Genomic DNA, 14,387 nt, shown 5'->3' with positions numbered 1-14,387 from the left:
ACAAGAACGCGTCTCTGCGTTTAAAACATATCAGGAGCCAACGACAAGTGGGAAGCACCACGAGCAAGAACCTGAAGGGAAAAAAAAAACTAATATAGCCAGAGGCAAAAGAACCAACAAGAAAAACTGTTGTGAGGAGAAGCTGTGATACACAAAGAAAATGCAACAGTTGCCTGTGTCCATCTGTGTTCAGTTGGAGAATTTGCAGCCTGCTCAGGATGAGACACCATGCAAGTTAAACCCAGAAAGGAAAAGTTCAGTGTCAAACAGACTGGTGATGGTTAAGACACTTATTTGATCTGCATTGGATTTGCATGAAAAGCAAGTGGATTGGGGGAGTAAGCCTAACTAACTTCACCACTGGCGACTGTCCCTCGACATCAATTGTTTAAACCAGGCCTAAAACAACACTGGTGAGACTAAAAGGCACCACGCCATGACTGCAGTGTGGTGCAGGGAGGAAACCTGTCTTTGGAAAGTCCTCTGCATGAGAGAGAAATGTCCCCCTCATCTCAGATAAGGAGCTGATGAGATGGAGTGATAAAGTCAGTGCTTCTCCTGGGTCTTATCTGATGCTGTTATCTGACTGCACAGCACCCACCATCTCGCCATCTTTACACCCTTTAAGCACCTCTCTGAAACACTCACACCAGCATCATCACATACACAGACACACACTCTCACGGGTGGCGTCTAACGCTCAAACATTCTAAACACCGTACCAGCTTATTGATTACTTTGACACGCTTCCATTGTTGAACAGATGGTACACCTAATATCATGTGAAATGGAACTGTTCTGTGTTATCTCATGGGGAAAGGACATAAAATGACTGTTTTCTCACTTCTTTTTTTGGGGGGAAACGGCACCAAAGAAGAAGCTATGAACTTACCTCTATGTCGGTTAGTAGTCTTATCAAACATAAGCATGGCGTCGTCAACCTGGAAGACACAAGAGCAGCGTTGGCATTAGCTTAATCTTTGCACCGAGTGCCTCACATCACCTCCTCCCCATTCAATCTCATCTCATCTACTCGCTGTAATTACTCTTAGAATATATATCCTTGCTGCTTCACACTTATTTCTTTCTAAGCACCTCTCTCCCACGCAATCATTCGGTGATCACAGGATTATCGTCAGGTTACCGCTCCCCCTCCTTCATTTGTGCGCTGTAATTTTAGATATTACAGGAAATTATGCAATCTCTGCGGTGTTACTCTTTGTCTGGATTAGAGTGGCGACAGGGGAGAAAATTAACAATAATGGCCAGCGGTTTAAAAAAAATAAAAAGTGGAAACAGTGTTGACATTATGCTTCTTTTTTTTATTATTATTATTATTTTGACAAACGCCAACGTCCAGTCTTGGAGAGAAGAGTGACAGATAGACACATTACACTAAGCGGGAGAGAGACAAATGGGACCCTTCCTCATCTCCCGGCCGCAGCAGAAGCAGCATCCACAATAATATCATCCTTCATCATGTCCAATAAAGCCACACACAGACAGACAGCGCTTCTTCTTCAGACATCCCTGACAAACTCATCTTTCTATAACTCTGATGAAAAGCTTAAAAAACCGACCAAGGCATGCTCATTTAGCCTGCGATTCTGTCTTGGAGAGAAAAGGAGAGCGGAGAGCATCAGCGGGTAGAAACAAAGAGGGAACGCCGTGCGCTTCTCACTCCCCGGTTATGGTCTCTAGGTGAGCGTAACAGTGCACAGAGGAGGCTTAATGCTGTGCACAAGCGTGCACACATCTGTGTTTTTCACGGGAGGGCTGAAAAGCTTCGGGAGGAGATGGAAACAGACAAGAATAGGGGTCTCGCTCAAGCCGAACTGTCTGATTGGATAAAGAGAAGTGCCTGGCAGCCAGGCAGACTAGCGCTGGCACACTATTCATGCCACCCTCTTGCCACACATTTGGCACACAAGACGTTGGCACAGCTTGTGGGGCCCCGGTTACTTGCTGCACGGCTCACAGGCCACATGCGGCTCCAAGGCACTTCATTTGCACCTCCCTAAAATATTTCCAATTTGGCGGAAAAAAATAGAGGGCAACGCACGGGGACCTTCAATAACCTATATACACAGTTCACCTAATTGTAAGTCGCTCATTATTCTTGTTAGGAAAGGGAGAATAGAAATAAGCAATTTGTAGATTTGCTCGCCAAATCTGGTCTCCAGGTGTGCTTTGAGGAGTTGTTTTTTTTTTGTGTGTTGTTGAATTTGACATAGAAATAATACCGCTGGCTTACAGGAACCAAATGCAACAGAGTGAAAAAAGGAGGATTTTTGGTGATGATTTATCTTTGCTCAAACAACTAATACAGAGAGAGTACTACCATTCCTGATGTTATTTTAACCCAGAATGATTGGACTATATCAGGGGTTAGCAATTAGTGCAACAAGAGCAACTTCAATAATGTTAGCAAGCCGAATTTATGTGTACATATACACAGTTGCGTCCAATAATCTTTTAATCTGATTAAAAGTGCCTTTTGAAAATAACCTATAACCTATAAGTGGGTATTAAACATACTTTTTATTAAGCTCACATTATTGGCTAAACAGCCTGAGAGGAAAATGAGACAGATACCCCCCCTCACCCCTCAAAAAGAAAATGGGCCATATATATAGGGTACAAAGTATGGTAGAGGGAGACTCCTCTTTGGTTTCTAGATGAAATGCTTAGATATGCTTGCATTAGCAGAAGAAAAAGTAAAGACAAGCAAAACATGCAAGGGATTCACAATAAAGATCTAGACACTGGCGTATGAATTCAGCCGAGCTGCAGAAGAATCCTCTACAGTCGCTAACTAAGTTATGTTTTGCCCTGAATTGTTTGTTTTGCTGGGAAAACAGCAGAAGCACACAACAATGTGGTGAAAACAATAAAGTTTCAGTGTGTGAAAAATGTTCTTTAAGATGACTACGTGGTTAGATATCATTATTGTGGTGTACAAATAAAAAACTGCCGAAGCAATATCGCCCACAGTAACAGTTTTTTATAAACAAGCATTTATATTGTCACACGTTGTAACCTCTGTCTAATACCAGGCAATCAAATGGAAATCACATTAAAGTGAGAGGGAGTGGGATAAGTGAAATTTGTAGTACTAAGGGTTATGATTTTATTGGCGGAGTCTGAAGAACGGAGAACCCTCGTGTTTGTTTATCTTCACTACAATAACTCCATTGTTCTGTTCGGTACCACTTGATCACACACCGTTGTCCAATTAAAAGGTGAGAGAACTTTTGTTCGAGCCACTGTTTATTTTTTTGTTTTTTTTTCCCTCCAGTCTCTCTCTGTGGATTTCTGCTCATAAAACCAGAAACGGTTTCTTATGTCTCCTATATTTGACAGCGTGAAAGCTGCACTGCAGAACTAAGATGGAATGGCATGTTTACCAACTATGGTAAACGTTTCATTTGACAAGCGTGGCCGACGGTTTGTGATCACTTACATGGGAAGACGGAAATTTATAGCATTTGACTTCTGTCACCTAATGCCAGTAATGCCGGAACAGCCAGAAGAGATGATACTTTATGCATCAGTAAACATGCAGACGAAACGCCAAGAAAAGCATCTCGGTTTGCCTTAAGACATGAAGAAATAGAAGGGTCTTTATAAAACACTACTGTTGTCAATTAAAATCAACAATCCAATCCCACTGTTGCCTTCGTATCCACTTTGCACTTCTTGAACTTAGTTTGGTGTGTAACTTTTTATAATAATTGAAGAGCTGAATATGATTGATCATGTTGGGAATCGTGACCTCAACAGGCAAGGCATTGAGCTCAAATCTGACATTTGGACTCGCATAACATCTGTTCTATAACATTTTCAATCCATTCCAAACATTTCTGGGAGATTCCAGGATACAGACGAGCATACCCATCTTTTGAATCTGCTGTATTTTAGTTGCCACTGACATCAAATTTCACCCCAATACATGACATAAAATTGGGGTTTCAACATTAATCTCCAAAATATCTATGGCTGACACCGCTTTAAAAATCAGTGTCAGGAGTACATGAATTAGCTGCCATGGATAGAGCAAAGCTGCATTTTCTCATTCTGTTTATATGAAAAACAAACAAACTAAAAATCTTCACACCCCAGTTAAAATATCAGGTTTTGGTGATCTAACGAAAATAGGTAGATTTAAATAAATTGTTTGAATGTTTATTCACTCATCTATTATGTGTTATTATAAATGTATCCTTACACAAGCCCTTCCTTCCCCTACTCTGCTCCACCAGACTAGCGGCAGCAGTAATTAGCAAACTCCTGCTGAGCTAATCACACAAACTACTTCTCAGTCCAATGCTACTAAGAATGGCTGTGAATGGGATAATGGTGGAGCATTGTTGTGATGATGTGCTGAAGGCAGAGTGTGAAACTGTGTTTCAAAAGTTCTCCAAATCTTTCTGAATTTGAAGACATGTTGTACAGCCTCAACAGCCCACTGACCTTCTATCAGATTTGGTTCCAAAATTAACAAGCATATTTGTAAATGTACACTTCCTGGTGATGCCATTCTTTTTGATTTATTCCATTTGATTAATCTAAAAATTCTGGTTTGAATGGCAGAGAAGTAACCCCAAAGCATGATGCAGCTACCACCATATTTACACCCCCACCATAGTATATATTCATAGCATTGCAAATTTTTTTGTACCCCTTGTAATCTCTGTGCAAGCTTTGGCTTTACCTAAAGAAAGCCAAGTAGCAAATGACAATAAAACCCCCCTACAAAGCTATGCTTTATTATTGTGTTGTCTGATTCTCTACAACTAATAGCAATTAAGTATTCAGGTAAAATTTTACACTTTGACATTAAATGATTATCTTTTCTGATGATAAAAACTTGATTTTGACATAGGTGTGTAGGCTTTCTATCCATGTATAAATGTACTGAATTCAATACACATCACATAAATTTAACAGAACCTGAATAATTATCAATAGTAATCATTCCATTGTTTCTTGCATGTCTTGGCTCGTCAATGCTTTACATACGTTGTCTTTATAGGTTGGTTGATGGCCCATGTGGAATTTTTACGACATAATGGAAGATTGAGTCTGGAGGATTTTTCCTACATAACGGCAAAAAAACAAGCCCCAGCGAGATGACTATGCATAGTGGCATTTATATTATGAGGTCAACGGAGTCTTTCTGCTGCTATTAAAGTTAACAGATGAGACTCTTATTAAAGTAGCCTGCAGTATCATCCACCATCAGCCCACTTTGAGCCCTTCAACATGACACTCAAATATCCACACTAATATTGTTACTACTGCTCCTACTGTACAGCCTTTTATAGGCTGAGAGCAAGACGAGAGTTACTCTGTAAAATGAGCTCCGTGAAAGGAAGTGTATTATATAAATGCGAGCTGTGTTGTGACATTACCAGAGAAGGACCATCCTGTCAGTGAGATCTGTCCAACAAAGAAAAGATTCACAGTGAAGCACTGATGAGCACTTTAACAAAGAATGTGCACATCATGTGAGGGTCACACTCCAGCAGGTCATACAACACAGTCCACCCCCCACCTCTCTCTCTCTTTCGGTCAGTCTGCCAGTCTCTCTCCCTCTCAATGCCACTTGCAGAGTCTATAGAACTATCTCCTGTGCTCCAGGGCTTTTCAATGTAGTTATTCAAGCAGAACACAACTGTGTGCCTCCATCTGATAGAAGGTTAAGGACCTCTTCACTGCTCACAAAAAAGCCCGCCACACAGAGGTGAGGCCGGGCTCACCTCAGGGAAGAAATCTTTCTCTGTCCTCCTCCTCCTTCTCTTTCACTCTTCCTTTTCTCCTGGTGTGGTGAAAAGAAAGGTTCAAAGGATAATGGCTGCCTTATCACTATGTAAAAGGGGAATGGGAACTCCAGCGAAGTGCCTGGCCTTTTGTGGCAATGAAGAAAAGAGCAAAAGTCTATTTCGCCGTGGTATATGCACTGGAACAGTCCATGACCACTAAAAAGGAGACGGCAGCTCAAAGACGGTGAGCGGGCGAAAGGCCGAGCAGCTCTTTAACTAAACCTGCAGCCAACATATCTGAACCACATGACCCCCTCTCAAAAAGGGGCCGGAGAGGCTAAGTTGGGAAGAGTCTCCTTACTCGTAATATGGCTTTTATTCACAATACAGGTGGTGAAAGATGAGGCCTTCCCTGGAACTTTTTCTAGTTCCACGAAAGGCTATCTTTACCCTCTTTTTATTTAACCAAAATTATAAAATATGTCAACGATTGCACAATACCTTCCATTAGAGCTTACTCCTCCAAGTCTGCAATACAAGCTTGAAGTAAAACTGAACCACACCAATTCGTGGTTGCAGATTTTTCAGTGGTGGATTACTCCAAATTGTTAACCCAATCGTTTGCAGGATTTGGCTTAGGGCACACCAACAATGTTCAATAGAAAATCCAGCTGAAATACCTTGGTGCAATGCTTCTTAACGCACCACTGGCGGGCATTTGCAAAGCAGCCAATCCAGGAGCGCTATTTTTTTGGCTCTACATCCAAGAGAGGAAATAAGGAAGTTTGCAGATGTTGGCTGGAGCGGTACTGCTAAGATGGTTTTCAGTATGTGTATTAATGCGTATTATGGTTTATTTGGTGTTTGAACTATTTAGCTATTCCTTTAAGTTAAGACAAAAAAACTCATTTGTTTAGAATTGCCTTTGATGAAGTAAATTTTTTACTGCTTTATTTTTCCAGACCAAAGTACTGTTTCTTTTTTGTCGGTTCACTGTATTATGCTTTTATTATGTAAAACATTTTGAACTGCCTTGTTGCGAAATGTGCTATACAAATAAAATAAACGTAGATTAGGCAGATTTAAACATTCTTAGAGGGAGTCTGCAGAATTCAACTATTTCTGACAGCTGTGGTCCTTAATCCCTGTGAATAGCGGCACGCTGTTTAACATGTTATTGTTCTGGAAGTCTGCAACATTAGCACTTGTCTAACTGTTGGATATTGATATTACTTTTCATTTAAGATTTCAGGGGTTTAGTTCTGTTAGTGCTTTATGTCAGGCCTATTTATAAGAGTAAGTGTGACTGATCTAGTATTCTAATCCTAAATGTCATATTTTCATTAGTTGTAAGTGGAGAATTATCATAATCACCAGAAATATCAGTCTGCATGTACTTAATTTATATGTGTATTTCACTTTGTATAGTGAGTTACTGCAATAAAGGAACTTTCTAATGATATTAAAATTGATTCAATGTATCTGTACATTTGTCGTTTCAATCCCATCAGTTTTATGAACCTGTTTTTATCTCCCACCAGACCAACAGTTAAACAGTGAAAAAAATGTGAAAAATGTCCTAATCTCAATGTTGAAGACAGGCAGCAAATAGCACCACTTTAGGTTCACCAAGTCTCCACGTTTATTAGATGCTACCTACATGCCAACTGTTTTTATGGGGAGTAAAGGATAACGCTTTCTGTTTGCTTAATGGGATAAGTGGGATTTTAACTGAAATCATGTGAAACAAACACAGACACAGTTGGGTTCTTCATAAAAAAAAACAATATGCTGAAATCATATGAAAGCCCCGCCTCATGTTCACTGTTAAGTATGTCATAGGATTTTGTAATGCTGTGAGGACATGGGGAACCTTGAAGCGCTCATGGCGTCATGGACTCCTTGAAATACAAGAGAATTTTAAATCAAAACGGGGTGGACTCTGCTGGAGGACTGAAAATGGCTCCAAGTATGTGGTCGAATCAACACAGACATGGTTCCCCAGATACCAACATCAACTCTCCACAGTGGTGCCACTCTAGGGAGTCTGTGCAATGAGGAAAGGCAAATATCCCTGACTGTATGCCCCACTGCCGTGTAATGTTACAGAAGAACACCGACTGTTCCTTCTGTTGACAAAACAAGGTTGTATGAGCTATTAATTGAAGGGATGTAAGTATTTGTGCTTCACATTATTATGTGTTAAAATATATTTATTGGTATAAGTTTTTTTTTTATCATCTGAAGATGTACTAACATTTTTCCAAATATCTCTGTATGAGATTATCCTACAAGAATAAACAATAGATTTATTTTAGAAGTGCTCAACTATTTCACCTACTGCAAAGCTCTTTGGTTAACTTAGTGGTTATTGTAAAGGGTAATACAAACACATTTAATATTTATGACTTAATTCCATCCAGATAGCCGTTGGTTTTATTCACTAATACCTTACATCCATAACAAGAGACAAAAACATAAACAAACTTTTCATTAGCATATCAAAGTACAACTGGTATCCAATAAAGCCTTTACTTATTGTACTTGTTTGTTAAATAAATTCAGATTTTTTTTTATTATGAATAAATAAATAAATTCATAAAAAAGCAGGCACCAGATAAGCCTTTTTTTTCCAGTAGTACATCACTGTTTATGGGTTTGATGCTTGCGATCAGTTTGAGCACTTCTGTCATGTCTGCACTCAGTACCACTCATGCGTTATGGTAAGGATTTTTTTTTTTTTTTGCTTTCGAGAAAGAAAAGGTTATGTTCCACATTAAACATAACTCTCCTGGAGTTTGCTGTGCTGAACAAAATTGCCCGTCCATGTAGGCTCACGCTTTAAGAACAGAGTCCCTTTTGCCACCTTGTGTAATTGCACAGGCTTAAGGGGAGCAAAATTTTGCCCTCTGCTCCTTGTTAAACCACCACTTGTAAAAGCACTCAAGCGTGGATGCAGCACACTGCAGCTGAACATTTCTCAGACAATGATATAGATTTCCGCTACACAAGAACAATTGAAAGGGTTGTCACAAATTTGTCCATTGTCACTGGGTCGCTATCATTTCGCTGTTAATTGCCATCATTGTAATAGAATATTAGATGCTGCGCAGCAACGGGAGTGTTGATGAAGGGGCTCACTTTTCCCCTTGACCGTGACCCCAGTGAGTCATAGTTGTGATAATAAAGTGATACTTCGGTGATCCCTGTTGAATTATCTCTCCACCCTTTTGTGTCCCCTCTGCTGCGAGGCAGTGGAGCAGATTTTGCTGTAAAACCCTTTCTCTAGAGATGGCCACAACTCAGCCCTCTTGCTCAAAGACTCTCAAGGAAAATGGATCTTGCCTACAAGGGGGCTTAAACAAGGGTCCTCCAGTTAAACAGTGGCCTTTCCCCCTAAACATGTAGTTTTCTTGCTGAAGGCCACATTACTTGTGTGTACTCTTTGTCTTGAAACCTCTTGCACAAGGCATGGGTTAGTTCACTGTACAATGACAGAAAATGGGATTAAAAAAGTTAAAAGTTTTAACTCATTCTCCATTTTGCTGTTCTTTAGACCTTCTAATGAGATGCCAGAAATATAAAAAGAAATTCTGCCAGAAATATAAAAAGAACAGATTTTTCCAGCACAAGTACCTATGTACTTGTTGCTGTGCACTGCTGGTCAGCTACCTGAAAGATGGCTACTGTGCTTCTCTTGGCTTGCAAGAAAAATATAGAAATATAGGTGCAGAAACAAAATGTGTCACCAGTAAGTTGATAAGTTTTCTCTCTCTTTTTATTTTGTTCTTCATTAGCAAAAGCATAAAAAACAGCAAACAGAAAAAAGAGACTAATACTCCTATACAGTATATTTTCATATAGAGTCCTTTGCATCTTGCCATTTTCCTTTAAACACCATCCATTTCACCCAATTTTTCTGATGGTTTCATGTATTTCATATTTTAGTCACAACTGTTAACTGAGGTTACTGAACAGAATGTACATCTGATTTTAGAGGTACTATCTACATGTACATATCTATTTTTTTTGAAGTGTCACCTATGTTTATTATCCAATTTTAGCAACATATTTATTGTTTCATTGAAATTATCTCTTCATAGCAAACATGATATATACAAGCTTGTTGTACTCAATAAAGAGTAAAATAGCGAAAAGAATAAGTATTAATCAAAATAAAAATTTATAAGCTAATACTACATTTATTACCTTTAGTTTACAATTTTGCTGAGTTTATGGATCAAAAATGTATAAAATATATTAACTGCAATAGGAATTAGTGTAAATGTTTCAATTTTGAATAAAAATAAGAATGTATATTTTATTTTATCCTTTTTGTCATAAAATGAGTTTTTTTTTCTCAAGGTTAACATATGGTGAAGGTCTTATATACCCCCATGCCTATTTAGCACTGTGAATTTGCCATGAGATGTTTACATCGCTTCATAGATCTATGCACAAATAAAGAAAAATGTGTAGCATAAAGTCTACACGTAAACAGGGGCTTAACAAGAGAATGGCAGCATCACTCTAAGGTCACTGTCTGTGTCTCAGGCCTTTGTTCCTCTGGTATCAGATATGATCTATATCAGTGTCTCCCCAAATTGCAGGAGAGCTCCTCTGTTAGCCTTCAGCTGTGAGCCGAATGTAAATGTGCGTTTGACACCTATCTAAATCGCTGTCATAATTCATTTCCAGAGATCCTAAATCTCCCCCCTGTCACCTGGCACCTCTGCTGTTTTCCTGTCTAAAAACAGAGCACATTAGCCTTTATTGATGTGTTTGTCCTTTGATACATAATTCATCACTCAACAACTTTTTTTTTTTTTTTTTCTTTTAGGGAGGGTAATTATCGTGCCCCTTTTGGAAGCTGCTCCATCACACAGAAACAGACAAGGAAGTCTTGCGTGGTTAGTCTCTGTCAAAAGAATCAAATGCATCTCTTATGGTGCTGAAACATGATAGTTTACAACATCATTATGTTTTAACAGTAATGCAAGGTTACAATCTGGCAAAATTTTGTTGATCGACTTTAACCAGTGCAGACCAGGAAAAAAAAAATTGTTCTTGCATCAAAACCAACAATTACCACTTTTTTTTCTAGTGGGAATTGGACCAACCAACAGGATCTTCTTGGATTAAATCTGCTTTAAATCTTGTAAAAAATCAGATAAGATTTAAAGACATGACCAAGGAGGTAACCAACTGACCATCAAATTTTTTTTCCAGTGAATGTACCGTCTGAAAATGTAACAGTTCGCTTCGATATTCAACATCCTTCAGAAGTTATAGCAGATTTAGAGTCAGATATTTAAGAGAAATCTATTTATTACAGTACATTAAATACTATAATAAATAGTTTATGGGTCATTCAAGCTGCAACAGAGTGAGAGAGAGCAATACTGCAGGAGATAAAAATAAGACTAAATGTATTAGAGACAAGTTTTAGCATCCTGAGATGCCATGCAACATGCCAGATTTGGATATAGTGGAAAATTTAGTAAACTCCAGAGTTGAAGTGAGAATGTATACTGTAGGGAGACAACTTTCAAACTAAGTTTTTCCAGCAACTTTTCACTCATGCAGTGGAGTTTCCCTGCTTCTGCTCCTAACATAACTATTTAATTAGCCCTCCACTTCCTTGAATAGTCATGACTGATGATTGTTTATGGAACCACCTCACCTCGGTTGACAAATTCAGGATTTATTAATCTCTTAGGGAGAGAGCAACAGCATTTTCATGCTTTACATGCTTTGTTTACCATAGATGTTAGTTCAGGGAAAATCTTTGAATTGAAGATGCTTTGATTAAGTGGTTTAACAATCAAATCAACAAAACTGAATCTGAAGATCCAACATAATGTGAGTATTCCTTTTCTGATGGTTGTCATTTTTGCCATAATTTTTTATTTCGGAATGGACAGTCTGAAGCTAATTCAACTATTCCTCAGCTTTAACTCCCCACTCATTCTGTTGTATGCAATTATTAATGATCTACACCAATGGTAGAATGTCAACACTTATTCTAGTAACTTCCCTTCATGTTGACATTAACAAAATGGCTTGAGAGAAACAGCTCAGGAAGACTATTCCTCAAATCTGTCAGGGTTACATATTTATGAGGTCCCCTGCTCAGCATCCAAGGAGGTCGCTATGGTGATACAAACTGATGTATATTCTAACAAAGAACTTTGCGTGTCAGAGGCTGCCTTGGAGCGCCGCTGAAATGGTTGGCGCAGATTTCACCGCCGTGCCTGTGCAGCTTTCAGATCGGCAAATACACAATTAAAAAGACAGTCATGCTGAGGCCACTCTAATCAATGCAGCGTTTCACGGGGATGTAATAAAAGAGTGATGGAGTGATGCCTTCAGGAGGCTGCTGTATTGTTAGGGCACACAGTAACACTGTTGTGCCACAAAAATGGTTTTATTAGCGTGACTCTGCACAAGTCTGCTCCTTTTAAAACAAAGCTGTTAAAAATGAGTCATATCCAGATGCCACTTTCTTATAACTGGAAAATATTTTTGGCAATGAGAGTTTTATGGGTGCATCATGCAAATGTAATATTCGTCACCCACAGATTTCTGTTTATCCGCTATTTTCTCACTTTGAGCTGAGATTACATTTAGGACAGATTTTATCTGGTCTCCACACCAGCCATCTGCGTTTGAGAACATATTGCACGATTTGGATAAAAGCCAGTGCACTTAATAATGCACAGAAAGAGCATTCAAAAGTATAAATTAATACTAATGTTACAGTGATTCATTAAATAGAAAAGCCCAGACATGGAGAAAAGACATTCTTCAGCTGTCTAAGACAAATACCCCCAGCTGAGAGAGTAATTCCAAGCTTAAGTCAAACAGGAAATTGTTTATATGGCTGTGTCTTTCTTTCTTCCCGTGTGAATCCAACTCCAGTCTGCTTTGAGGTCTGGCCGTATCATGGCCTAACAGAGGCATGTCCACACAGTTGAGCTCTGCCTGTTTGAGGAAGTGGGACTTGGCCTCATCCATCAATCCGCCTGTCTTCCATTGCCAAGCTGCAGGGAACTACCCATTATGGAGTCATTTTATTAATAGGGCCCCTTTTCCTCTCTGCCACACTCTTGGAGAGTGCCTCCTCATTCTGTCAGAATGGAGTATGCCTGCGAGCCACCTCCATGAAACTGCTGCAACAGGACCCTCCCTCACTCTCTCCCCTGTGAAAGCTCAAGCTGGGAAATATTGTGCTTTCAAGCTAAAATAGTATTTGGAGAGGTGAGCGATCCCTTAGCCCTAGAGCAAACAGTTTAACATTGAGGACTTATTTAAAATGATGTCCTACCTCCAGGAAAGCCAATCAGATTTCTCTCATTGTAGGCTTGCACAAACACGCGCATACACATACGCACACACACACACACACAGAGAGAGAGACGTGCAACAGACATTTTACATCACGCACCCCGTTTTCTCCCTCCCCCTTGTTAATGTAAATATAGCTTCGGGCAACGTTGACTGCAGGGCAGACAAAGGTCAGAGCGTACGGTAAAATGTTTGGGGAGAGCGAGAGAAAACAGTGCAAAAGGTGAGAGGCATGACTGGGAAAAGCTTTGTTTAAACGGGTTAAACGTAGGTGAAGACGCAGAATATGAATAGATCTGTTGATGCTGTTCTCAGTGAATATAATCAGATAAAACCCAAGCATTTTCGAGTATAAAACAGTCCAATTACGCGTTCTGCACGCTGCCTCCGTGTAAGGCAAACCCGGGCTTTAGATTCCGTCCAGCTTTCTACACCTGTCAGAATCAACATGTAGAAAATATCGGCTGACTCAGTGATATTCCCGCACAATTCAGACAGAAGCTGAAATGTTTCCAGCACCTCAGCGACTAACACGCCTGTCTATCTCAGTTTTTTTTTTCCTTTTTGTTTTCATTTCACTGTCAGTTCTAAGCTGAGCAAAATGGAAACAGTACCTGACAAAGCATACCGTGTCCTGCTAAAGTATTTATATATATTTTTTTTTCTTTTTCAGTGCAAACACAAACATTTTATTGGGATTTTTGCAACAGGCCAACACAAAGCACTGCATAAATGTAAAATGGAAAGAAAGGAAAACATACTTTTAAAAATGTTTTCACAAAAATAATTTGATAATTCTTCATCCTTGGTGCAAATCTTGACAAAACCGTTTTTGTTTTTTTTGTTTTTTGTCACAAATGTAACTGTGAGATTTTTAGAATACATTCATATTGAATAATTTAGAATATTACAGAAAAGTTCATCTTCAGTAACTCGTTTCACAACCTGATAGTTTCAATCCTTCGTTTGGTAATTTTCCACTTACAGATTAAAACATTACATCAGGCCAATATTTTTTATTTTTAATACAGAAATGTGGGCTTAATGAAAAGTATGTGTAATACCTGCTTGAAGGTTTTTTTTCTCTAAAAAAAAAAAAAAAAAACTTTTAAAATACTTTTAATATGATAAACAAGCCTCAATAAAAATGTAGGGTATTGGCTAGAAAGAGATCATTTTATTTTACCCATTATTTTCATTTACAATATAGCTCAAGTTTAGTCAGCTTGAATTAGAGTGTCTGCGCAAAGAAGATTCCATGTCTTGCAACAAGTT

At 39.0% G+C, this 14,387-nt stretch overlaps 1 protein-coding gene across 6 annotated transcripts in view; it reads right to left on the bottom strand.

The window, feature by feature from the left end:
- Positions 1 to 14,387, bottom strand: part of LOC106927450 (RNA-binding protein Musashi homolog 2) — a 295,157-nt gene that overhangs the window by 130,639 nt on the left and 150,131 nt on the right. For all 6 annotated transcript variants that reach the window (XM_088012508.1, XM_088012506.1, XM_088012502.1 and 3 more), the window contains exon 7: positions 893 to 941. In XM_088012508.1, coding sequence (XP_087868634.1) covers positions 893 to 941 — 49 coding nt within the window. The remainder of the gene's footprint in view (positions 1 to 892; positions 942 to 14,387) is intronic.

Source organism: Poecilia mexicana, unplaced genomic scaffold (assembly GCF_051168715.1).
Source record: "Poecilia mexicana isolate PSO_F unplaced genomic scaffold, ASM5116871v1 scaffold_14, whole genome shotgun sequence".
Taxonomy (NCBI): domain Eukaryota; kingdom Metazoa; phylum Chordata; class Actinopteri; order Cyprinodontiformes; family Poeciliidae; genus Poecilia; species Poecilia mexicana.
Note: the sequence above shows the minus strand (reverse complement) of the source record. Positions and strands in the feature narration are given on the sequence as shown.